We start from the raw sequence: 23,432 nt of genomic DNA on the forward strand, positions 1-23,432 counted from the left end.
GCCTGCCCGATTGCTAACGAGACCCGAGACGGCAGCTGTTGACGACCAGCGCCGCCACCACTGCTGCTGTTTATACTGATGTTGATCACCAGCTCTCCTCCTCTCTTCTTCCTTTTTCCTGATATCTCATCCCTGTTTCTTTTGTCTCAAATGAAACAATGTCTTTCTTTTCTTTTTTAGAAACAACTTCTCGCTCCGCAGGCTACTTCTTTGCTCACCTCTGTGTTTAAAGGACCAGTTTGTGAAATGCCATTTTTAGTGTGAGCCATTTACCATTTAGCTTAGCTTAGCATAAAGACCTGAAACACAAGGAAAGGCCTCTCGTGGTTTTGTCTAAAGGCTGCAGCTCTTGGACTCACAGCTATATCCATTTTCTTAATGTATGATTAATCAAAAAAGACAAATAGGTCCCACTGAAATATTTAGACAAGCCATTACCAAAGTAAAGAGCGCTGTGGCCCATTTAGAAACCAGAAACTCTGAAATCTTCACTTTAATCATTATATAGGAGAAGGTGGTGTATTTCCTTGAAATTTTTATTGAAAAAAACCCCCAAAAAACCCAAGTAACACAGAGCTATAAATTGCTAATGCTTACCAGTTACATGCTAGGGTGACCAACCGTCCTCTTTTCCCCGGACATGTCCACTTTTCACGTTCTGTCCGAGGCGTCCGGGGGGACTTTTGAGATGGATGAAAATGTCCGGGTTTTCCTATAGGCCTACAGAGGACCCATATCTGTAACGTCATCCCCGAACTGCTGTGCTGTAGGTGGTAGTTCAAGTCACTCTTGAAGCTCTTAATGAAATCCAGTACTGTGGCATTTCTCAGACTTAAGTAACCATGGAACAGAGAAAATATTCCCAATCATACTTTGACTGGGAGAATGGTGGCGTGCAGACAAAATTAATTGAGGTTAGAAACGCCAAATGAGACAGCAGAAACCATTGCACAATACCTCACTGGTACTTCACTGGTAAGCTTTCTTATACAGATGAGGCATTATTTCTGTAACATTATTTAATTCCACAGGTTTTTAAGTTATTTTTTTGCACTTGTTGACTTGTAAAAGCCTATATGACATTTTTTATTTCACCATTCATTAACCGCACAGAGAAGGCATCTTTTAAATATGTTAAAATTTTGTTTAAACAAACAGTATTATTAAAAATTTTCATGACTGGGCCAAGTGTCCTCTTTTTTGGAAATCAAAATATGGTCGCCTTACATATGCAAAGTGTCATGTCATGTGTGACCAAAACTCAACCTGCAACAGAAGAGCAGCAAATTTCAGTCAGAGTAATGAGTACTATCACAAACTAACCACCTCCTATTTACAGTTTTAATACACATGTTGTATAAATACATATTATTATATAGATATGCAACTGTACATAGTTTCTATGAGTAATTTTCAAACTGACCTTCTGTTGTTGCTGCAGTCCACCAGAGGGCCCCGGTCCCTGATTTACAGAAAGAAGGGAAGCAGAGAAGGCAGGAGGAAATGAACAATCTAGAAATACAAAGAATCATGAGAAAAACAACAAATATAACACAGACCACGACAGTATTTGCCACAAGTCACTTCCACCTTTAGTCAAAAGCATCCAGAAACACCAAAATCAGCAAGTTGTAAAATAAAATTTCAGCAGGAGTTGTGGCTCCAAAGTCAGCATAGATTTTTGGGATTAGGGAACTAATGTTTTCAGGGACACAATAGTAGTGTTTAATAGTAAATAAAAATATGGTAAAGAAATCTATAATGTCAGTGAACTTATCATTTAAGATTGATGAACCCTTATATACCCCCACGGGCATCATCAGGGCTGATGCAGCGACCCTTTGGAAAACCTGAAAACTATTCTAATTTAAACCATGCCTGTTGATTTACACTGAGGTACTAAAATTGGTCGTTACGGGTATGGCGAAAGTCTTCAAATGTTGTCTCTCTTTTTGTTTCTTTTTGACCAACTCTTCTTCAGAATGTAAATTTTGAACACCTGTATGTGTGTGTTTGCTGCAGGTGCTGGCCACGGGTCTGTCCGGTCTGTACTCGTCTCTTCCGGCTCGGCTGCAGGTTTACAGCGAGGACTGGCACTCTCTGGACCAGGCGGACTGGCAGCAGGTAACAACCACAGTGCTGGGGTGACAGGATGAAATCATGAATGAGTGAACCTGTGAGAGAAACCAAAAGTAGTGTCTGGACTTGTACCTTCATGTGTGGGGGGTGTATTTCTGTTGGTGCCTGGGAGGTTTCAGTTTTAAGCCACTTAAGCAAAGTTTGTGGTTTTCCTCATTACTTCAGAGGACTGAAGATGAAGAGCTTCCACTTTAAGTACACTTAATCTGTACTATGCTCAAGCATGAATGCCTTCCTTCCTGACTTGGCCAGACAACTAATTTTCCAGTATATCAATGCAACACTTGTGTAACAGCTATGCAATGGTAATTCTAAAAAGTGATATGTGCAGTATAATATGCACAAGTATGCGTTAGATAAATGTATGAAAAATAAAACTATGTTAATTAATTATACAAGTTAGTAACACAATTAATGAGAATAAATGAATCAACACTTTGTGTTTGGGTCAACAGGTTCCTGCTCTGGTCCACTTTTTGCACTCTCTGGACTTTTGTAGTGCTGTTACCAAGGTAACACACACACACGCGCACACACACACGCACGCACACTTTATTTTTACTCTGTAAGTGTACATCTTTGTTTCCCTCAGGTGGCTCATCCGTCCATCCGCTCCCAGCTGCTTGGTTACATCTACAATGGCTTCCTTGTGCCTGTACTTGCTCCGGCTCTGCACAAGGTATCACATTTCATCACGACACTGTAAAGAAAGTGCCTGATAAAGTGCCGTGCAGGTACAGGCAGCAAACCTGAAATCTACAACAGGAACAGTTGCCTGTTATATAACACAGAGTTTTAAAGGATGATACTGTCAGAGGTTTTGGTTACCAAACACAGTTATGTTGGTCTTCCTGCTGTAATAACCATAAATACTTTATTTATTCATGCAAAAACATTACACTTATACTCTATAGAGTGTAAGTTTGACCATACAGTAATTTCAGCTGTTTTTGTAGCCACTAAAGTTTTTAAAGTGACCAGACAGGACATTTATTTCCTCATCTTTTACATTTAGTCACCAGTAAACATCTCACAGGAAAGCTATTAATACAGCATTTTTACTGTAATTCCAGCAGGATAAAAACACCTGCATGAAATACCTATTACTTAATCACATCCTAGTGTATGTGATCATTTGTCTGTCTGTGAGTAGCTGACGGTGGAGGAAGTGATGACTACCACAGCATACTTGGACCTGTTCCTGCGCTCCATCTCTGAGCCCGCCCTCCTCCAGACCTTCCTCTCCTTCATCCTGCTGCACACACATGACAACGTTCACATCCTGGACACACTGGTCAGCAGGGTCAACACACCTTTCCAGGTATCCACACAGTCATCTAATACAGCTGCTTCATGCTCTGTCATGCAGTAAATGACCTTTGACCTTTTGCATGTCCTTCAGTTGGGCACGGTGTCGCTGGCTCTGTTCAGGACTCTGATTGGGCTCTTCTGTGAAGATGTCATGCTGCAGCTGGTCTTCAGGTCAGTCTAACAGCAACTCACAGACACACATCTTGTAATTAGTGCTAATAAAATATTACAGTTTCACTAGAACTGGAACTTCACTGCAGAAAATGTATTATTTAGACGATCCATTTAAAACACCAGCAGCACAAACACTCTATCTATGATGGTAAGACCTCACTGATCACTGTCAGCTACAGCTTCCTTTATTGACTTACTATAAAGCATTTTAACATGGGGAAACTGCACCTGGATGCCAGTTGTGTATAACATGCTTGGACTGAGTGTAACTGTTCTGTGTCTCCTCAGGTATCTGATTCCCTGCAGCCACCTGAGCAGGAAGCAGCGCTGCTTCTTGAAGCAGAGGGACTGTTACTCCTCCAGTGCTGCCTCCTTCCTACTGCTGATGCCCTCCTGGTTCCCTTTGCAGCTCCAAAACTCACTCACACACTCAGAGCACATCCACTGGCCCAAAGCAACCGGTCAGTATGTTAGCGGGTAACGGCTTATTTATACATTAGCTTTGGCTGTACTGACCTGTTCCTCCTGAACCGTCTGTCAGATCTGTCAGTGTCAGACAGCGTTGGTTACTGTCGTGGTTCAGACTTCCTGATGGATGTAAACTACCTCCATTACCTCTGGGATGCCTGTCAGGCTATCTCCACTGCCCGCAGGTTAGTGTGCCTTTCTTCTTCTTCTACAAAAAGACTATGGTTCAGCCTGGGTCTGATTACTAAAATTAAATGTGATTTGGGTTGTTTCTCATAACTGGTGTACATGGTGCATTGCACCACTTACTGGGAAACATGCAGCAAACCAGAGTGTGAAACAGTGAAAGTGGTTCATAGTGTTATAGTGACATCTGCTGGTCAACATATGCTATTACATTTGTACTAAAAACCTTGATTGTTGTTATTGGTTTTAAATGGTAAATGGCCTGTATTTATATAGCGCTTTACATATCCAGTCATCCACCCATTCACACACACATTCACACACTGGTGATGGCAAGCTACATTGTAGCCACAGCCACCCTGGGGCGCACTGACAGAGGCGAGTTAAAGTTCATAGTTTTGCTTTTCAAACTACAATTAGATAAGCGCGAACTGAAAACCAGCAAGGCACATCTAAGGTAGGAGAACTGAGACATTTGTGGTAATAGATAAATGTTGCCACAATAATGAGTTTGGTCTTTTATCTGACAGTGAAACCAAAATCAAACAAAAAAATGCACTCCTTATCGTTGTAATCTTAGGTGCAGGAAACAGACTAATAAAAGAAACGAGAACAACAGCTTACAGCCACGCTAAGACTGAGCAACACTTTAAGTTACATGCTAATGCTTACTTGTTTATACTCTTTGTTTTGTGAGTTGGCATGCAAATATCTGATAATGGTTGGCTAATGGGAATGCCATTATTGTTTCAGATCTGAAAGTCTTAGTGTAAAAGTTTGCATAAATACATACTTTTAAGCCTCTGCGGGGGCAGACTGTGTGTGGGTGTGTGAGGACCCAGGAGCAGACACAGGTGAGGAGACCAAAACTAACTTGAACAAAAAGTGAGCCTTTTATTACGGCTGATAATCAGGGAACAAAACAAGGCAGGAAGCACAGAGGCAAAACTAAACTGGAACCTAAACTGGGGAAAACTGAAAACTAAGAAAACTGAGACTTCACTATAAAAACTAGGAAGACAATGACAAGGTCACTGTGATGACTATGAACAGGACGTCGTGCAGGAACATGAAGGAACTATAAACTTATAGCACAGACTCCTGAAACCTGACATGACATGAAGGGTGACACACAGACGACACGACGCTGAACACAGGAAGACAGAGGACTTAAATGCACACATGAGGTGATCAGGGGATGTGGAGACACATGAGGACACAGCTGTGACACTACTGACTTTTAAACTACCATCCTAATGTTGTTTAGGCCCAACTCGTGCCACGCTCGGGACACGCTTGTGTCCCTACCTCTACCAATCAGAATATGGGCTCAAGGTCATGGACTGCCTTGCACTGGGTTTCATCACTTTGGGCCTCCATCCATGATCAATCCAGTGAATGGATTTGACTGGGATCTTAGTATTTATAATGTTAATTTAGAGCATTGCTGTGACAGAGCCCTGTGGTTATGATTTGGGAATTTTTCGAATTTAACTAAAAGTTATACACTGAGTAATTTCAGAGAAGTTTATTGAATCTATATTTTTTTCTTTGTTGGCAGGTCTTGCCGTTTATGGTCGGCTTCTTATGATGGCATCAATCCTCCACTTCAAGAGTATCGATCTGATACACCTGGTAACAACATGGAAGATGAGGAAGAGTTCATGCAGCGAGTCAAGAGCGACTCCATCTGCTCACTGGTTATCAGTCCTCCGCCCTCTGCCCTCTCCCCTACACCATCCTCTTTAGATAACAGCCAAGCGGGCAGAGCCAGCTCCGCCCTTGAACTGGAGTGGGATGACATTTTTGCAGATGACAATCCCTTGGTTTCAGCTGTGGTAAACGTGGTGCTGGCGAATGGGGATGTATCATTGGAGGCAGACACATGCACATTTCCGCCAGCACCTCCCCCACTGCCTCCTCGACACATCCAGGAAATGCGGCGCAATGCAACCAAGCTGGTGCGCGGCTCTTATGTTGAAGAATCCGAGTTTCAGGATGACGTTCTTGTCTATGATCTCATTGCTAAAAAGGATGCAAAGGCAGCCATTTTGGATCGGATCATGCTGGCAAATCGCCAATCCCGTGGGAGCATCTCGAAAGGACAGCGAGTTTCAGCAACAGCGACAACATTAACAACGATGTTAACAACAACAGGAAGGACGGTTCTGGAAACTGTAAACAGCATTATGTCGGCGAGGAGGAGGAGCGAGGATGCAGGAAAAGAGGAAAGAAGAAGGAGTGAAGACTGTGAAAAGGAGATAGGGAGAACAAAGGAAGGAGAAGAAGAAGAAACCAAAAGGATATTTGGACACAGAGGGTCACTGGGAGATCAGCTCTTTACCAATGGCTTCAATGTAAACAATGACATCATCGACGAATGTGATGATGCAGATGATGATATATACATTACAGCTCGTGTCAGCCATACACCTGGAGCACATCAGCAACATGTACATGAAAGCATGCAGTCACCCTCAACATGTTTAGTAAAAAACACTTTAACCAATGGCCATCATGGATCTGAATCATTTGACCGTCCCATATCTCCAAGCCTGCCTGACGACAACACAAACAACAATGACTTCCTGTCTCAATACTGTGAGCTCATGCTGTCATTAGGGGTAGAACCAGACTATGAGGACATCACAGAGGATATTGACACATTCAGGAAGCGTGTCCAAGTGCTAAGGCAAAGACTTGAAGAGGAGGAGGAAGAGCTTTGCACTGACTTTGGTTTTAGCTCCTTTGGGGATGACGTTGGGGCAGAAGAAGAGGAAGAGGTGATGCGAGAGGAAGAAGAAGCGGAGAAGATCAGGAGCGACACAAAGAAAGGCGGCAGGAGACATCAAATTCCATTTACAGGTCTGTGCTTGTGTAACATTTAAAGCAGCTTCACTGATTTATTAACCTCAGTCACTATACACATTTTTACAAGACAGAATGAGAAAGTTTCTTTTGTGTCAAATATTCAGAATTTTTTCCAATTAACGCTTAACGTAATGTAGATTTGCAACATGGTAACGTGGTCAAAAATAAATGTAGCCACTGAAAATACAAAAAAGCTGTTGGTTGGATGTCAGTTGTAAGACTAAAAGACCCCCCCCCCCCATTATTTTACACCTGATACAATGCATTTTCTCTTGACGTACACTAACCAGGTCCATTCATCAGTGTGCTCTTGTCTCGGCTGGAGAACCTTCTCGAAAACTCTATTGCTGTAAACCTGCTTGTGACAGGCATCCTGGCCCAGTTGGCATCGTACCCACAACCTCTCCTGAGATCCTTCCTGCTCAGCACAGACACACAAAACCAGCCTAACGTTCGCACACTTTACCAGGTAGGAGTCATACATCTGACACGACTCATGCAGGTCAGATTGGATTTTGTTAATAAAAATGTTATGTTCACTTTCATTCTGTAGGTGCTGGTGTCGCTGCATGCTCAGATAGAGCGCTATGTGATGGCCAGACCAGACTATCCTGCTCTAGTCACTCAGGCCTGGAGGTTCTTGTTGGCAAAAGACCAAGATGGCAAATTCAGAGGTTAATAAGTACACATATAAACAGGATACAAAACAACATATGTTAAAGTTAAAGAAACAAGTTAGATAGTCTGCTTTAAATGGACAGTGTGATGGACAAGAGCAGGCAAGAGTCTCTGTCAGCTATGCTGTTTGCAGATGACATAGAATTGAATTGAATTGTATGGAGGACAGTGGAATATTGTAGATGAGTTTAAATAGTTATAGTCAACCACTCCAAGCAACAGTGGTTGTGGAAAAGAGCTGAAGAAGCTCAGATTGGGCAGAATGGGTTTTTTTTGGCAGAAAGGTAGCAGGAGGAATAGAAATGAAAGATTCAGGGCAGACAGATTCAGGAGTGAGGATATGGAGAAACAGCTCAGGTTGGACAAAGTAAGAATGACTGAATGTCTTTAAGCGGCTGAGGAGCTGTGATGGCATGACAGAGGATAAAAAAGACAAAGAGATGATCCACTGTGAAAAGTTGTGCTTAAAAAGACGTAAAAGAGTTGTTAAGTCGACAGCTCTTAATTTCACCAACTTATTCTGGCCATGCCAGCAAACATCCTAATGTTTCGGCCTTGTGGCCTTCATCAGAGAAGCTCTGGACTAGAATACATTTGTGAAACTGAGAATTGTTCATTTATTACTGTTGGGCAGTCAACACTGGAGCCACAGATGAGTACATCTGCTTTTCTTAGCACTGATAGCGCTGGGCAAGCCTCTGACTAAGCTTGAAATACATAATTTGTAGATGTTGTCAGGCCACCTCCGAAAGTGTGAACACAGTCATTTTTGGAAAGTTACAAATAAAACGTTTTTCAGACGTCAGTTTATGATACTTGTGTGTGTCCCGCAGAGTGCCTCCAGTCTCAGGGCGGTGACATCATCCTGGATCCATCGCTTCCCAATGGCTCTGTGAAGAACGCTCTGCCTTTGCCTCCTTTCAGTGTCTTGCCCCCCTGTCCTACTATTTCCCCTCAAGCCAAGAGCCGAGTCTTCGCCATTATCCTGTACGCCGAGTTCCTGAAGGAGTTGGCTGCCTTGGCCCAGGAGCACAGCATTGCCTTGGACTGTTATTCTGAGGAGTAACGAATGCAAACCCCTGTAAAAAATCTGCCTCCCAGATTGCTGCTGATAAGATCAAGGATATGTGTTGTGACCACCAGCAAAAGACTGAGCTCAAGGAGAAAACATGTAGCATGAACTACTTTCCTCATTGAGGATTAATATAAGCGAATAATTTAAGTAGTATAAATATTCAGATGTTGTGTATGTTCCTGGCAGCACTTGAAAATGTTGATGCTTTCCCCATGTGAATATGACTGATATTTATAAAATGATTTTGAAGGAGATGATTTTGAAGAATCAGTACTGAGTTTTATATATTTGTGGGATGCGTGAAAATAGTTTTCTACCATATTTTCTTAAATCTTTGCATGGTTTTGTTGAGATGGAAAAAGTTAGACATGTGGTTCAAAATGCAGAGGACCTTTTTATTCCTCCTCCTCAGGAAGGACAAAGTGCTGCAGAAGCTGGTTGACAATAACTCTTACCTTACATGCACTGAAGTGACTTTGCATCAAATAGATCTAAACTTTCATTTATTTTATTGTGTTTTCATATCCAGTAAACAATTCACTAATATTCAAAATGATTCATTAAAACTGTTAATGCGAGACAATTCTTTCTTACTTTTAACACCAGCAATTTTTTTCTCTTATAAAAGGAGGCAGTAAAATTTAACCTTGCTTATATTCCCAACATTTTCTTCGTTTTTTTTTAACGTGTATGGTAGTTCAAAGACATTTCTAAACCTCAAATATCCATCCAACATCTGACATAGCAGCTATGAAAAAACAGAATAAAAAATGGACAGAGCTTCAGAGTCTGAAGTTAAAGCAGACCTGTCTTAAATCAGCTCTTCGCCCCTTATTTCACTAAACACTTCCTAATGAATTTATAAGCTCATTCACTAATTTGTTGTGATAACGAGTAAAGCAGTAAGTTCCTTTTGCAAATGATTATTATTATGCTCAGAAAAGATGATTATGGATGTTAGTTTGCTTATTTACTAATGACTAGTCATTATTTAAAGAGTATGTGATGTTCCTTGGTTTTATAGTCATAGTCACATCCACACCTTTGGTTCCTGTGATTAATTATAAAACCCTGAAACATTGACTTTGAGGCTTCGCAAACTGATGGGCAAAGTCACAGTGCCTACATTTATCTTTTATACCATCTGTGGTTTGTCAGGGACAAACCCTCATCTTGAATCAGAGACACAGATGTCATAAAAGACGAGTGCAGACAATGTGGTCTGTAAAGTCCCAGCCTTGACCTGACTGTATGTACTGTCATCATCTGGGTGTTTTTCAAACTGTATGTGATAAACGAGGGGTGGATCTGACTGAGAAAGAGTCAACCTGTCAACAGGTCAATCATAAAATGCACTTCATCTTCCATTCAGTATGACCTGATGACCAGCGATTGTGACAAAGTCATCAGGGAAGTGTTCCCAAGGTTACAGAGCAAGGAAGCCTTTCCCATAGATGTATATGCAACCAGTTGTCTGAAGGAACTGCCTAGTGTGTCACCACAACAAGAAAAATGGAAGAGAAGGTTAAAGGATGGTAGAATTTTTACTTGTTTTTTTTAGTGAGGTTTTGCTAAACCTGATCATGAGTAAAAATGAAAGTTATTTCAACTACTGTATGTCAAGATTAAAGGCCTCACACAGGATGGAAATCCCAGGCAGGAAAGTGTAGCTCATGAGAGAGATTATATCAGATTTTTTACTTCCTGATGACACTTCTCTATAGCACGATCAGTTGCACTTCATAGCATAGCGGAAAATAAAGCTGTAGTGTTAAAATGAATAGATGTTTCATCAGTACTGTCTTTATTATTCTCATTAGGGTCCTAAATATCAGTACTAATATACAAGGCACTGAGTGTTGTGAGATTAAGCACCTTATTTGTCCTTACTGTTGTTTTATTGCTGTTTGTATTTACCAGACTGGCTCATGTGCCTGACAAAGCCATTCTAAGTGTACAGTAGTTCATTTTTTGCTTATGTGTATTTTTTGAACATTTTGAACCAGATGGAGGAAATTTTAATGCTGAAATTCAAACAAAGTGAGTGACAATCCTTGAAACAGTATCTAAAGTGTCAGGTTGCTCTGATCAGTTGTGTCTTCCTGTTTATGTGTTTTTGCTGCTGTCTTCATATGCAAACGAACACACAGGTAAAGTATCAAAAGCCTTACTTCAGCTGACTAAAATATTAGTGCAATATATAATGATGCAAAGTCAGTGGATTTTGATTTCCCATGCAGATATCAGATGTTATTTTTTTCTTTTAAACCTCTGTGAATATGATTTGTTGTTGTTAATATAACATTTTAAACTTCATGTTTGTCTTTAAGGTGAAATTTTTCCACGTTGTGATGCTCCTGTGCTTTTGTCTTTGCTCTGTTGTTTGTTGGAAGAAAAAGAGATTTGGTTTCCTGCTTACATAGTTTTCAGGTGGCAAACATAATCACCGATCTGACTTCAAACACCAAGAAACCATGTTTCTCTCTATTTTTAAGCAGTAATAGATGAGGTCTGTATGTAGAAAGCACAGTTTCACCCATGTGCACACTGCCTGTGAATGCATCTATCAGATTCTCCTCCAACTGAGAACTGTTATTCAAAACCTATACTAATAAGTATATTGACAAAAGAATTCCCTCATCCATCCAAATCATTGAATTCAGATCTTTCAGTTGCTTCATGGGCACAGTTGTATAGAATCAAACACCTAGGCATGCAGACCACCTCTACAAACACTTGAGAAAGAATGGGTTGCTCTCAGGAGCTCAGTGAACTTCAGTGTAGTAGTGTGATGGGATGCCATCTGTGCAACAAGACCAATTTCCTTGCTACTGAATATTCCACAGTCAACTGGAAGTTATTGGGAATGTCAGAAACACAGTCACAAAGTGCTAGGCCACATAAAGTCAGTGGGGTCAGGAGATGCTGAGGCACATAAAGCGAGCCCAGGTCTCCAACCTTCTGCAGAGTCAATTGCTGCAGAGTCCAAACGTCATGTGGTCTTCAGATTAGAATGGGTTTCTATGGACGAGCAGCTGCATCCAAGCCTTACACCTGACAACCTGATTGACCTGCACAGAGTCCTGACCTCAACACAAAAGAACAGCTGTGGGATGAATTGGAGTTGAGACTGTGAGCCAGGCCTTTATCAGTGTCTGACCTAACAAATGTGCTTCTGTAAGAATTGTGAAAAATTCCCATAAACAGAATCCTAAACGTGGGGGAAAACATTCCCAGAAGAGTTGAAGCTGTTTTCGTTGCAAAGGGTGGGCCAACATCATATTAAACCCTTTCGGATTAAGAATGAGATGTTAGTCATATGCCTGTGAAGGCACATAAGATAATACTTTTGGCAATATAGTGCACCTGACTGAAGTCTGACTCTGATTTGCATTACTGCTGGCACAATCTGGTGAACGTTTGCTCAGATCTTATTCTTCTTGTCACCAGTGTCCATCATCTGCTTTGAAATAAATTATTACCAAGATGATACAACTTGACACAGAAAAGATTTTTGTTTTACGTCTTGGTCATTTCTTCTTGTGGCATAGATAATGTTTGCATTTTAGCTTTTGCAATCAGTGATAAAGTCTGGTGCCTAACCCAAAGGAGAGATTTTGCACTTACATTGTGCAGCAAGTTTTTGCTGTATTATCACATTATCAGGTCCTGCACATTTATAATCTGGTAACACTTAAGTCGTGTACATATAGGCATGTATATATTTAAACTAATTAGTCAACATGTAGCAGTGTTAAAAGGTGAGACCAATCAGGGAATCGGAGGAAGACAGACACAGGAAGTTAAACATTACACATGAGAAAAGCTAACCTTCAAAGTAAGATCTGTTGAAAATAAGTCATGGAAAAGTCAGAGAACCACTAGAGTAAAAAGCATCCTCTGGATAAACATTTCAAATCTGTACAAAAGACCTGTAACAAAAGCTGCAATTATCGACCTCATGGTGGCCCTGATGTCAAAGTCAAAGCTTTACATAAGTCTGCAAGCAATAACAAGTCAGCTGATGTAGTTCACTGTGGTTTAGCTAGTTCCTGTTTTTGTATATACAAGACTTACTGAATGAAGAGTTCAAGCAGACATCAAGGTGACAGCTGTCAGTCACGAGGAGAAGATTGGTTTGAAATTTTCACATCAAATTTGTCAGAGAAGAACAACAAAGCATTAACGGATGATGCCAACGATGACACTTTGCCTGCTGTTGTGGGTTCTTGGTGAGTGAGTTAAAACTGTGCGTGTGGTTTATTGTTTTGCTTTTAAATGGCATCATGGTAGGGTGTGTCTCAGTCATGATTTGTATTGATGGGGTTTCAAAGGCAGGATCTGGGGAGATGTTGATCGTTGAAAGTACCTTTGACCGTCGGGAACATGTAGATTATATTTAATCTTTGCGACTTCTAAAGTTCAACATTTGAGCGTGAGCAGATCTTTTTTTGTGTATTAGTGTGTAGTTTCAGATCTGCACAAGTTCTATCTCGGTTTACCTGAAAGAACCACCTTAAAATGCTTTAAAAAGTGTTCTTTTTGGCTCATTTGCCAATACTTTTCAAACAGCTCAGACAAAAGAAACACTTATAATAACTGTTGTTAATTATTGGTGAATTAACATTTATTTAACCTTTCATGTGGTTTACTAGTAAGAAAAACTACAATTCTAACTATTAATGCTTAATTAATATATGATAGGTTATATGTGCTATCAAAAATAATTATATGCAGTATTTTAGACATATTGTAGCTGTAAAGAGACCATTTCAAATAAGGTACATGTTTTATACGCATAAAAAAGAAAGTAAAGGCTCTTTCTCGAGATTTTACATATCAGGGCATAATAAAAATCACGTGGTCCTCGGCAAGTCATAACATTTTTGAGACACATCCTCAAATGAACAGTACGTGACATTACACTATGTCACTATTTATACAACAAAACCTAAACCAAAATACAGAGTGTGAGAAACAAGCTCACTGAAAGCTAGGAGCTGTATATAGGCGATAAATAAAAACTGAAAGTAATCATTTGTTATTCTCATAAACATTTTTATTCACAACAGAACATAGAAAATAGATCAAATATTTAAACTAAGAAAATGTAGCATCTTAGGAAAATATACTGGCTTATTTAGAATTTGATGGCAGCAACATGTCTCAAAAAAGTTGCAAAAACATGCAACAAACTAATAGAAAAGTAAGTGTTACTGGTCAATGAACTGGTTCTTATACAGTGCTTTCCTACTCTATCCCAATGGTAGTCATCCTAGTCATCCTAGAACACTAGCTCCGAGGCGAGACCGCGAGAGAAACATACAAGAGACATTTCTCAGACTCTATAGGCCACTGCACACTATTGGTGGAGTAATGATTTGGTCTCATTTCACAGCCAAAGATAAAGTTTAGCTGAAACTGGGTCATGCAGGAGGAATCTGGTCCCAATCAGATCAGCAAATCTGCAACATGATGGCTGAAAAAGAAAAGACTCAAGTTCATTTAACACAATTTAAATGCTCTGGAGGGATCTAAACAGAGTCGTGCAGAATTGAATACCCACAAACCTCAATGAACTAAAACAACATGAGTGTTTTAGTTCGTGAGCCAAACATCCTCAACAGCAATGTGAGAGACTAATAAAGTTACACCGAAAATAAGTACTTCAAGTTATGGCTGTTAAATGTGTCTCTACAAGCTAATGAACTGTGAATATTTGTTTTTCACTGCTTCTTCATTTCGTTTAGCGTTTGTTGCTGTAAATGATGAATTTTCTTTCAGCAAAACTAAATGAAGTTTTCATTAATGACCTGTGATCCTTTCCTTAGCGCCAGACTGTCAGACACCGGTGTTTAATGAAACACAAAGCACCCTGTACCACCAGCCCTGGGAGATGGGACGTATTTTAACCCAACCTGCAATATTTTCAAAACCTGAATCAAGTAAATGAGAAGGAAATAAATAGTAACTGGAACTTTAGAGTTCACCCCTTCATGCTACCCAGACAGGGGGAGTTTCTGCTGACTTTCATAAAAGGTTGACATGAAGATAGAAAACACTGATATGCAGCCCTGTGACCTCATACAGATGCATTACTATTATGTAGTATCATGTATATGTTATTGGGTCATTATCATTGATTCATTCATTTGTCTATCGCTTTATTGTTTCGGCTGGATGTTATTTTAAATACGTTATAATGTGTGCTAGCTTTATATCTTTAGCATACACTGTAATATATCAGCACATGCCCAGGAGACACGGTCAGTTGGCTGTACCAACTCCTGTGGCTCCTTTCAGTGTGGAGGAGTAGAAGCTTTACTCTGCACCCCTTTCAAATGACCAAGATCTTCTCTCTGTTATTGTGCTGAGCCCAGGATTCATCAGAGGAAACTTGTATCCATGATGTCATTTCAGTCATAACCTACAGCTTTGATCATAAGTAAGGAAAGGAATGTAGAATGACCTGAAAATCATCAACCTCAGTTTTCACACATAGCTCTCTCTTCACCGCAGCAAACTGGTATAGAGTTGCACTGGTCCACCAGTCAGTTTTCTGTTCCACTCTGTGGTCATTCATGAACAAGACTCTGAAATACTTAAACTCCTCGGCTTGGGGCAGCAGCTATTTTTTTTAAAATGTTCATTCAATTGTTTAAATGCTATATATATTTGGGGCTACAACTTTACTTGATCTGCTATTTTTGTTTGTCTATCCCTGAAGGTACTGGAGTTATTTTATCAGAGGGAGATGATCCACCTTTTGATGATGAAGATTATAGTTATTTTTTTACTTCTGGCGAAATAAATTCAACCTTAATAATAAATGACACTGAACTGCTGGCCTCTCTACTGTCAGGTAATATCTGTCTCCTCTGCTCCATGTCTGTAGTTCTAATTTGTAAATATCTTTACAGGATGCTGACTCCAAACATACTGTACTTCTGACATAGTGAAATAGACTGCTTAACAAATTTATTAGACCATAAGTTTATGAACAGTATTTGTAATTACCAAAATAGTTGTATCTGTTTCTGCAGTGGTTAATCCATCACTTTGTGGATGCTCTTTAATCAAAATGATATTTTGATGGCAAAATCAAATCAGGTCCATAAATATTTGGACAGAGACAACTGTTTTTGTAATTCTGGTTCTGTACATTACCACACTAAATTTTAATGAAACAGCTCAGCTATAAATATAAATATCCATCCATCCATGCTTATCCTTGTCATGGTCTCGGGGGGCTGGAGTCTATTATTACTATTTTTATTGAATGTTTAATGAGTAAATGTAACAGCTTAACCTTAGTTGTTATTTCATTTTCAGATTATGGCAGTGGTGAAATTCCAGAAAAAGACACGACAGGCTCCTCGGGTAATGTTAGCCTGCTCTGGCCTGTGTTAACAATTCTTGGTTGTTTAAGTCAGAAGCGGATGTTTTGAATGGGATTGGGGTTCAGTTTGAAGGCTAACTAACCATGGTGTACTTATTAATTATAAGTAAGGGGTGGGATGTAGATTGCCCTGGAAATGATCAAGTTCACTTTCCATGCTTATTTCTCTCTTCACCGTGACAAACTGGCAAAGTGTTGCACCAGTCTGTCAGTCAATCTCTGGCTCCACTTTCTGGTCATTCATGAACAAGACTCCAAAATTCTTCAACTCTCCCCCTTGGAGAACCAACTAATTTTTAACCTAGAGTGAGCACTTGACCCTTTTCTGAGAAGCATGCTCTCAGACTTGGAGACTCCTATCTGGATATTGATTTATATTTGTGTTAGACACCAAAGACCTGGTTCCCCAAGTGCATCTACTGATTTTTGAGTGTCGCAGGACACAAGGGTGAACTAAAAGAGGCAACTTTAGTGTGCTGTAGTAAAACATACTAGAAACGAAAAGTAGAAAACTAGAAACTAACAGCGAGGAACTAAGACACTGCGAAACTAAACCGGGAAGCTAGAAAACATAACTGTGAACAGAGGACTATAACGTTACCAGAAACATAGAAGAAAAACACATCACAGTGAGGACACACCACAACACAGAGCATGGCAAACACAGGCCTTAAATACTCACTGGAGTAATCAGGGAATGGGAGACAGGAGAAAAACACAGCTGGGAGAAATTATGCCTAACGAGACAAGGGAAGCAAAAATAGAAACACTGACATGAGAAACGGACTTTCAAAGTAAAACAGGAAACACGACAAGCACAGAGTGAAACTGAACAAAGGAAACACGGAGCACAGAGACAGGAGTGACAACAGACATGACCGGGGAACGAGATAAATTATAATAATACATAATCAGGGAATATAACTTAAACAGATACAAAACACTGGGTCACTGACGTCCATCTTCAAGGAAACGAAGTCCAGATACTTTTCTTTCCAAGCTCCTTAGACTACGATGACCTGAATGATTGAGAACATTCACAGACAATAGGCACTAAACTACTCTTCTACCAGCCTGCATGGTTTTAACCTGGAATTGTCCATAGACATTCTTGTCATGGATCATGCCAAATTTGTGCTTTTCACCTCAGTTTTAAAAATTTGGGGGAAATCAGGAGTTGTGAGATAACTAGGAAGGACTCACCTTGTAACCTTCCTAGAAAGGTGATGATATCTGATGCACTTAAAAGCAAATTTCTATCACAGGCACATAAGGTTCTCACGTACCTACGTACCTAAGGTAGAATTGCACTTCCAATTTTCCTTAATTTCCAGTGTCAACGAAAGCTGCTTCACAAATTTTGGCTTACTGTCAGCTATTAGGTGATTCTCTGGTCTTTTGCATAACCTCTGAGTTTCTTCCCCCTTCTGAAAGCTTCGAGCTAGCTCAGAATTAGGCTGTTTTTTCTGCTAATGAGGAAATGTTGTTTTGCATGATTGCTTTCTATCTCTCTTCGCAGCTCCCAGAAACCATGGACTGAAAACAACTGGTGCTGAAAATGCTGACCTGTGTTCCCTTGGCCTGAGCTATGTTCTTTTAGCTTTGTGTATGCTAGTATAAAAAAAGTTTGTTTGTTTTTTCTTTTGAAAAGTGTGAGCTGCTTGTAAATACACAGGAAACCTGTTCACCCCCCACCCGCAAGTTTTATCATCCTGCTCTTACTGAGTAGATTAGTGGTTTGATTGTTAAAGTGATTACTTCTGTGTTTCTCGGCAATGAGCTTCTGGTATTCAACATCTGCAACCACAAATCCACTAAGAGCGAGGTGTTCTATTTTTTTTCAGATGAATAAGCCATTAGAAATAAAACAATCTTTATTTTTCACCAATTCTAACCAAGAAAACTTCAAATTAGCACATAAGCTGCAAACACCTGACATATAAACCATGAAAACTGTGCCTTCTTTATTGGTGCAGTCACCTTTTCCAGGTATGCAAATTTCAGGGTTGAATCCCCCAGTTGCCATGATTGTAATTACTCATGCATGCATGTGGTATATTTTAAATAACTCACTGACATTTGCGTGTGTGCAATCATCTTGTACTGGCAAGGGTTTGAAACTCAAGTTAGTTTCAAAGTGCAGGTGAGCTGCTGTAGAAGCAACAACATTTACCCATTGTTAGGTGTACATGAAAACAAATGAGAGAAGAAGATGTGTGACTTGTAAAGCCCTTTTAAACTTGTAGTAAGTAGTAAGTCTAGATTTAAATACATACAGGGTTTAAAATGACTTTAAAGTTCAAATGTCCTCAAGACTGCCCTGCACAGAGTCCTGACCTCAACCCAACACTTCTGGGATGAACTGAAGCGGAGACTGTGAGCCAAGTCTTCATATCCAACATCAGTGTCTGACCTCACAGACGCACTTCTGGAAGAATGGTGAAAAATTCTCATAAACTAAGTTGAAAATGTTTGGGCCAACATCATATGAAACCCTGTCACTCCAGTTCACATGCATGTGATGGCAGAGAAGTAAATACTTTTGGTTATATAGTGTATGTAGATCTGACCACTGTGCTGTTAATACTCATGGGAAATAAAGGAACAGCTCAAAGAACAAACAGTATAAATTCACTCCGTTCACTTTGTGTCAGGGCTGGCTCTGGCCCAGCGCTTTCAGTTTTGATCATTTGTTATATTTTGAAGATAATGTGGAGTTTGTGATTATTAATTGGCCGTGAATTTTAGTTTAGTCTGTTTCACCCAGGCCTTCTGTGCTATTTGTTATGTATTTCTTGTTTGCGTGTTTCATGTTGTCAAGCCTGTGTCGTCATATCTACGTCTCTCCATGTTTCCTGTTTTATTTTGAAAGCCTTGTGTTTCTTTCTTTAATGTGTTTAGTTTTACTCTTCTCCTGTGATGCTGTTATGTTCATTTGAGTCAGCTGTTTCCCCGTGTGTTTCCACTTCCCCTGTGTGTATTTAAGTCCTCCTTCTTCCTTTGTTCTGTGTCAGGTCGTCTGCCCTCCGTGTCACTTCAGGTTTCCAAGATTTTCATGATTTTGTTCAGGGCATGTTCATGTGTCTAGTTCATGTTTGTATTTCACAGTTTCTTTCATGCCTGCACAAAATCATGTTCATAGTCGTCATAGTCATTTCTAGTGTTTCCAGTTTAGGTTTTAGTTTAGCCTTGCCACTGTTCATGTTGTTTTGTTTTGCACTCTTGTCATCAGTCCTATTAAAGTCTCGCTTTTTGTTTAAAGTTCTGTACCGTCTCCTCCCGTCTTCTGCGTTTGGGTCCACTATTCTGCTCACAACACACAGTCAGCTCCCGCTGGCCGTGACACTTTGTCCTACTTCACTTATTCAACAGAAGAAAAATTCAACATAGTAAATGTTTTATACACAATTTTTCATCACAAAACAGTTGTATGTCTCATACTGTATTTTATTTATAAAGAAGGAAAGCTTCATATGTATTGCTGTTGTTATTTACGATGTCACTGCTTTCCATCATCCTCACTGCTGATTTTTCTGAATAAATATACATGAAAATTGGAATTATGTACAGTGTTGGGAAGGTTACTTTTAAAATGTATTCCACTACAGATTACAGAATACATGCCCCAAAATGTATTCTGTAACGTATTCCGTTACGTTACTCAATGAGAGTAACGTATTCTGAATACTTCGGATTACTTAATATATTATCACGCTGTTTACAACTACATGAATGTACTATTGCTGTGTGATTTATTACTGTTACTGAAGGTCCGCGACTCCGAACTGTAGTAAAGGGACCTCTGACTAATACGGCGGGGTCCCTGTCAGCTCGTAGCCGAAAAATAGCTTTACTTTGTTGTGTGGGTCAAGTTTGCTAGCGAGAGACAGAGAGAGGCGTTGAAAGACTGCTCCAACGGAACTTATTGTTTCGGAGGAAAACACGAACACGGTGTACAGTCGAGTCTTAGCTTACTTACAACTGGGCTCGTCAGGCACTCTTCTTGGCTGCAGTGGTTATTATTATATTTACATGCTTCCAGCTCCCGTTTTCGCTCGATGACAACTCGTACCTTTCCACTCGCCTTTTTCTCCCTCCTCGTGCTCACAGACACATAACAGGTATGGCAGTCCATTCTCCCTGCAGCACTGAAATGTGACTACACTGCCCATGATGCTACATTCTTTAGGGCTATGTCTGTAACACTCTACCTTTTAGCTTAGCACAACAACAACAACAACAAAAGGCGCTCTCTCACCCAGGAAACACACAGTCGCAAAGAGAGCGCGCGTCACCATGTAACCATGGCAACCGTAACGCTGCCGCCTGGAACAACAACAATATGAAACAGGAAAGTACCGCCGTGTAATCCATTTATTTCAACAAAGTAACTGTATTCTGAATACCACCTTTTTAAACGGTAACTGTAACGGAATACAGTTACTCATATTTTGTATTTTAAATACGTAACGGCGGTACATGTATTCCATTACTCCCCAACACTGATTATGTACTGAAAACACAAAGCTGCTGTGTGTCAGCAACATGACTCCAAGCTTCTAACTCTAAGCACAATTCCACTGATCCAAACACCGCTTTAGCAGCAAATCAGCATAAAGGTCATCATTTAGCACTCGTCTTTAAAGTACAACACAGTGGTTTCATTAGGTCTCAGTCATATTGCACCTGTTCAAACTTGGAAGAACAACTCAGTCACGTGTCAAAATATTAAAGAGACCTCAAGTGACTTTTGCAGGTGTTAGATAAAAAATAACAGAGCAGGAAGAGGAAGAGTAGGGTAGAAGTAGGGTAAGGGTAAGAGCAGACCTACAATATTTCCCTGTTCAGCTGAACACTTTGAATTGCCACAACAAATGTTTTTTTAGTACCTTTTTACAAATCTGGCTTTCTTAGTGTTTCTAATTGCGCTTAATTCAATTCAATTCAATTCAGTTTTATTTATATAGCGCCAAATCACAACAACAGTTGCCTCAAGGCGCTTTATATTGCACAGTAGATTATATGACCCCCTAAGCACTTAAATTAAATTGGTGGGTGTTGCCACATACTGTATAAAAGAGGTAACATCTACACATTGAGTTGGGAGTTCCCAGCAGTCCTGCTTAAGTATTAGTTCAGTTCATTAATTTTAGTTTTTGTCATGAACCGAAGTTCCGAGCGCAGGCAGGACCCAGTAGCAGAACACACACACTAGGGTAGGAGCGAATAAAGAAAGTAATTTTTATTGCAACTAAAGGTGTCCCGTGAGGGTAGCCTGAAAAACAACGTATGGAACCAGAAGAAACCGAGGGACCGCGCAGGGAACGCCGAGAGCGGGGCTGTGAGAGGCTGTAAAACAAAAAGAGAGACAGATTACTGGGGTGCGGAAAAAAGGCAGCATACGAGGGAAGGTGGAGTGTGCGTCTCACGGTGATAGCCGGGCCGAGTGAACCAGAGGGGGGTGGAGCTCCAAAAGGGGTCGAGACGGCGAAGCTGATGGTGAACCAAATCTCAGGCGGACAGGTGGACAGGCAGGTGGCTCGTAAACAAAAACACGCCGAGTTGTGATCTGGGTACACAGGGAAAAAACAGTGTTAGGTCCGATGGAGAGTTTGTCATAAGAGTTCTTTTCCCGCAGGCGTACGTTACCGCTGAGAGGCGACTACGGACTGGCGTGGAGCAGCAGGTAGGGCAGGATTAAATAGTCCACCTGATGATCGCCTGGGATGGGATGCAGGTGTGGGGTTAGCAGCCACGCTCGTGGGCGTGGACATCCCAGCAGCACCCCGGACGCCGGGCCGCGGACCATGACAGTTTTGGGGAGAATCCTGAGTCAGATGGTGGCTGTCACATGATGTTCTTCCCCCTTTTTTTTCAACTGTGGGTCCTCTCTCTTATTTTGTCAAGTACATTAAGTTTCTTGAACTATAGTTGTGTTCCCTTAACGCATGGTGTTTAGAGATTTGGAGACTCAGCTAACAGAACTATGAGAACTGTGCATGCTGGATGTTGTATGTTTGGTGCTTGCAAATAAGCCAAACACATGGCAGCAGCTCAGTGTAGACATGGTCAAAGAAACCTGCTGAAGTTCAAACTGAGCATCACAATGGACAAGAGGGCTGATTTAAGATGGACTGTCTGAGTATTGCTAATCTGCTGGGATTTTTTCACACATCCTTTTCTAGGGTTACAGAGAATGATCTAAAAAAGAGAAAATATCCAGTGAGCAGTGGTTCCTTTCAGAGGAGAATGTCCAGAATGTTTCACGCTGATTAGAAGGCAGCAGTAACTCAAATAACCACTCATTACAACCAAGATATGCAGGAGAGCATCTCTGAATGCACAACACGTTGAACCTTGAACTAGGTGGGTTTTAGCTGGGGCTTGTGACCAAACCGGATGCCACTCCTACCAGCTAATAACAGGAAATTAAAGCAAGCGTTTCTACAAGATAGAAAAATGTTGCCTGGTCTGATGAGACTCAATTTATACTGTAACATTTAGATGACAGGGTCATAATTTGGCCTAAAATGAATGAAAGCTATGCATGTCACACAGTGTCACAGGGATCTCAATCCAATAGAGGACCTTTGGGATGTGGTGGACCATGAGATTTTCATCATGGATATGTGTAACTGTGTGATGCCATCAAGTCAATATGAACCAACATCTCTCAGCACGGATTCCAGGACGCTATTAGTGCCATGAAAAATTAAAGGGGGTTAAAGCAGTTACAGTATAGCAAGGTGTGCTTAATAAATTGGAATGTGAGTGTAGGTGGTTCAGGTTTAGTATAATAATTCCATATTTCTACATAGTTTCAATTTTCATAGTATTTGGTACGATTACATTTGATTCAGTTTTATGTATACATCTCCAGTTCACTACAACAGTTGACTAAAGTGAGTTTATACTGGAGGATAAAGACAACAGGCACTTGGTGACTGTGGAGAGGAAAAACTCCATTTTAACAGGAAGAAATCAGCAGTATCAGGCTCAGGGAGGGGCAGCCACCTGCTGCAACTGGTTGAGGAAAATATTTGAAAGGGACAAAGTCTATGTCCCAGTCAGTTACATTATGAGGTAAGTGTTTATCACCCCAGGTAAAGTTAGTAAATTTAAGCTTGGGCT

General features: G+C 40.5%; 1 protein-coding gene and 2 long non-coding RNA genes across 4 annotated transcripts in view; 2 read left to right on the forward strand and 1 right to left on the reverse strand.

The window, feature by feature from the left end:
• LOC101478116 (FHF complex subunit HOOK-interacting protein 1A) overlaps window positions 1–12,386 on the forward strand; it is a 28,304-nt gene extending 15,918 nt beyond the window's left edge. For both annotated transcript variants that reach the window (XM_076882357.1, XM_076882358.1), the window contains exons 8-18: window positions 2,023–2,124; window positions 2,595–2,651; window positions 2,732–2,818; window positions 3,293–3,460; window positions 3,542–3,621; window positions 3,913–4,085; window positions 4,166–4,277; window positions 5,840–7,143; window positions 7,440–7,618; window positions 7,703–7,823; window positions 8,661–12,386. In XM_076882357.1, the coding sequence (XP_076738472.1) occupies window positions 2,023–2,124; window positions 2,595–2,651; window positions 2,732–2,818; window positions 3,293–3,460; window positions 3,542–3,621; window positions 3,913–4,085; window positions 4,166–4,277; window positions 5,840–7,143; window positions 7,440–7,618; window positions 7,703–7,823; window positions 8,661–8,893 (2,616 nt within the window). In that variant the 3' untranslated portion in view covers window positions 8,894–12,386. The remainder of the gene's footprint in view (window positions 1–2,022; window positions 2,125–2,594; window positions 2,652–2,731; window positions 2,819–3,292; window positions 3,461–3,541; window positions 3,622–3,912; window positions 4,086–4,165; window positions 4,278–5,839; window positions 7,144–7,439; window positions 7,619–7,702; window positions 7,824–8,660) is intronic.
• Window positions 12,387–12,995: 609 nt separating this feature from the next.
• LOC101478394 (uncharacterized) lies at window positions 12,996–19,562 on the forward strand. Its single transcript, XR_191902.4, has 4 exons — window positions 12,996–13,134; window positions 15,630–15,764; window positions 16,235–16,282; window positions 17,821–19,562. It is a non-coding gene; the product is annotated as an uncharacterized LOC101478394 (long non-coding RNA).
• Window positions 19,563–21,528: 1,966 nt separating this feature from the next.
• On the reverse strand, window positions 21,529–22,114 carry LOC112433146 (uncharacterized). Its single transcript, XR_013097063.1, has 3 exons — window positions 21,951–22,114; window positions 21,731–21,870; window positions 21,529–21,650 (listed from the first exon to the last, which is right to left on the reverse strand). It is a non-coding gene; the product is annotated as an uncharacterized LOC112433146 (long non-coding RNA).
• Window positions 22,115–23,432: the final 1,318 nt, after the last annotated feature.

This window comes from Maylandia zebra, linkage group LG3, assembly GCF_041146795.1.
Source record: "Maylandia zebra isolate NMK-2024a linkage group LG3, Mzebra_GT3a, whole genome shotgun sequence".
Classification (NCBI taxonomy): Eukaryota; Metazoa; Chordata; class Actinopteri; order Cichliformes; family Cichlidae; genus Maylandia; species Maylandia zebra.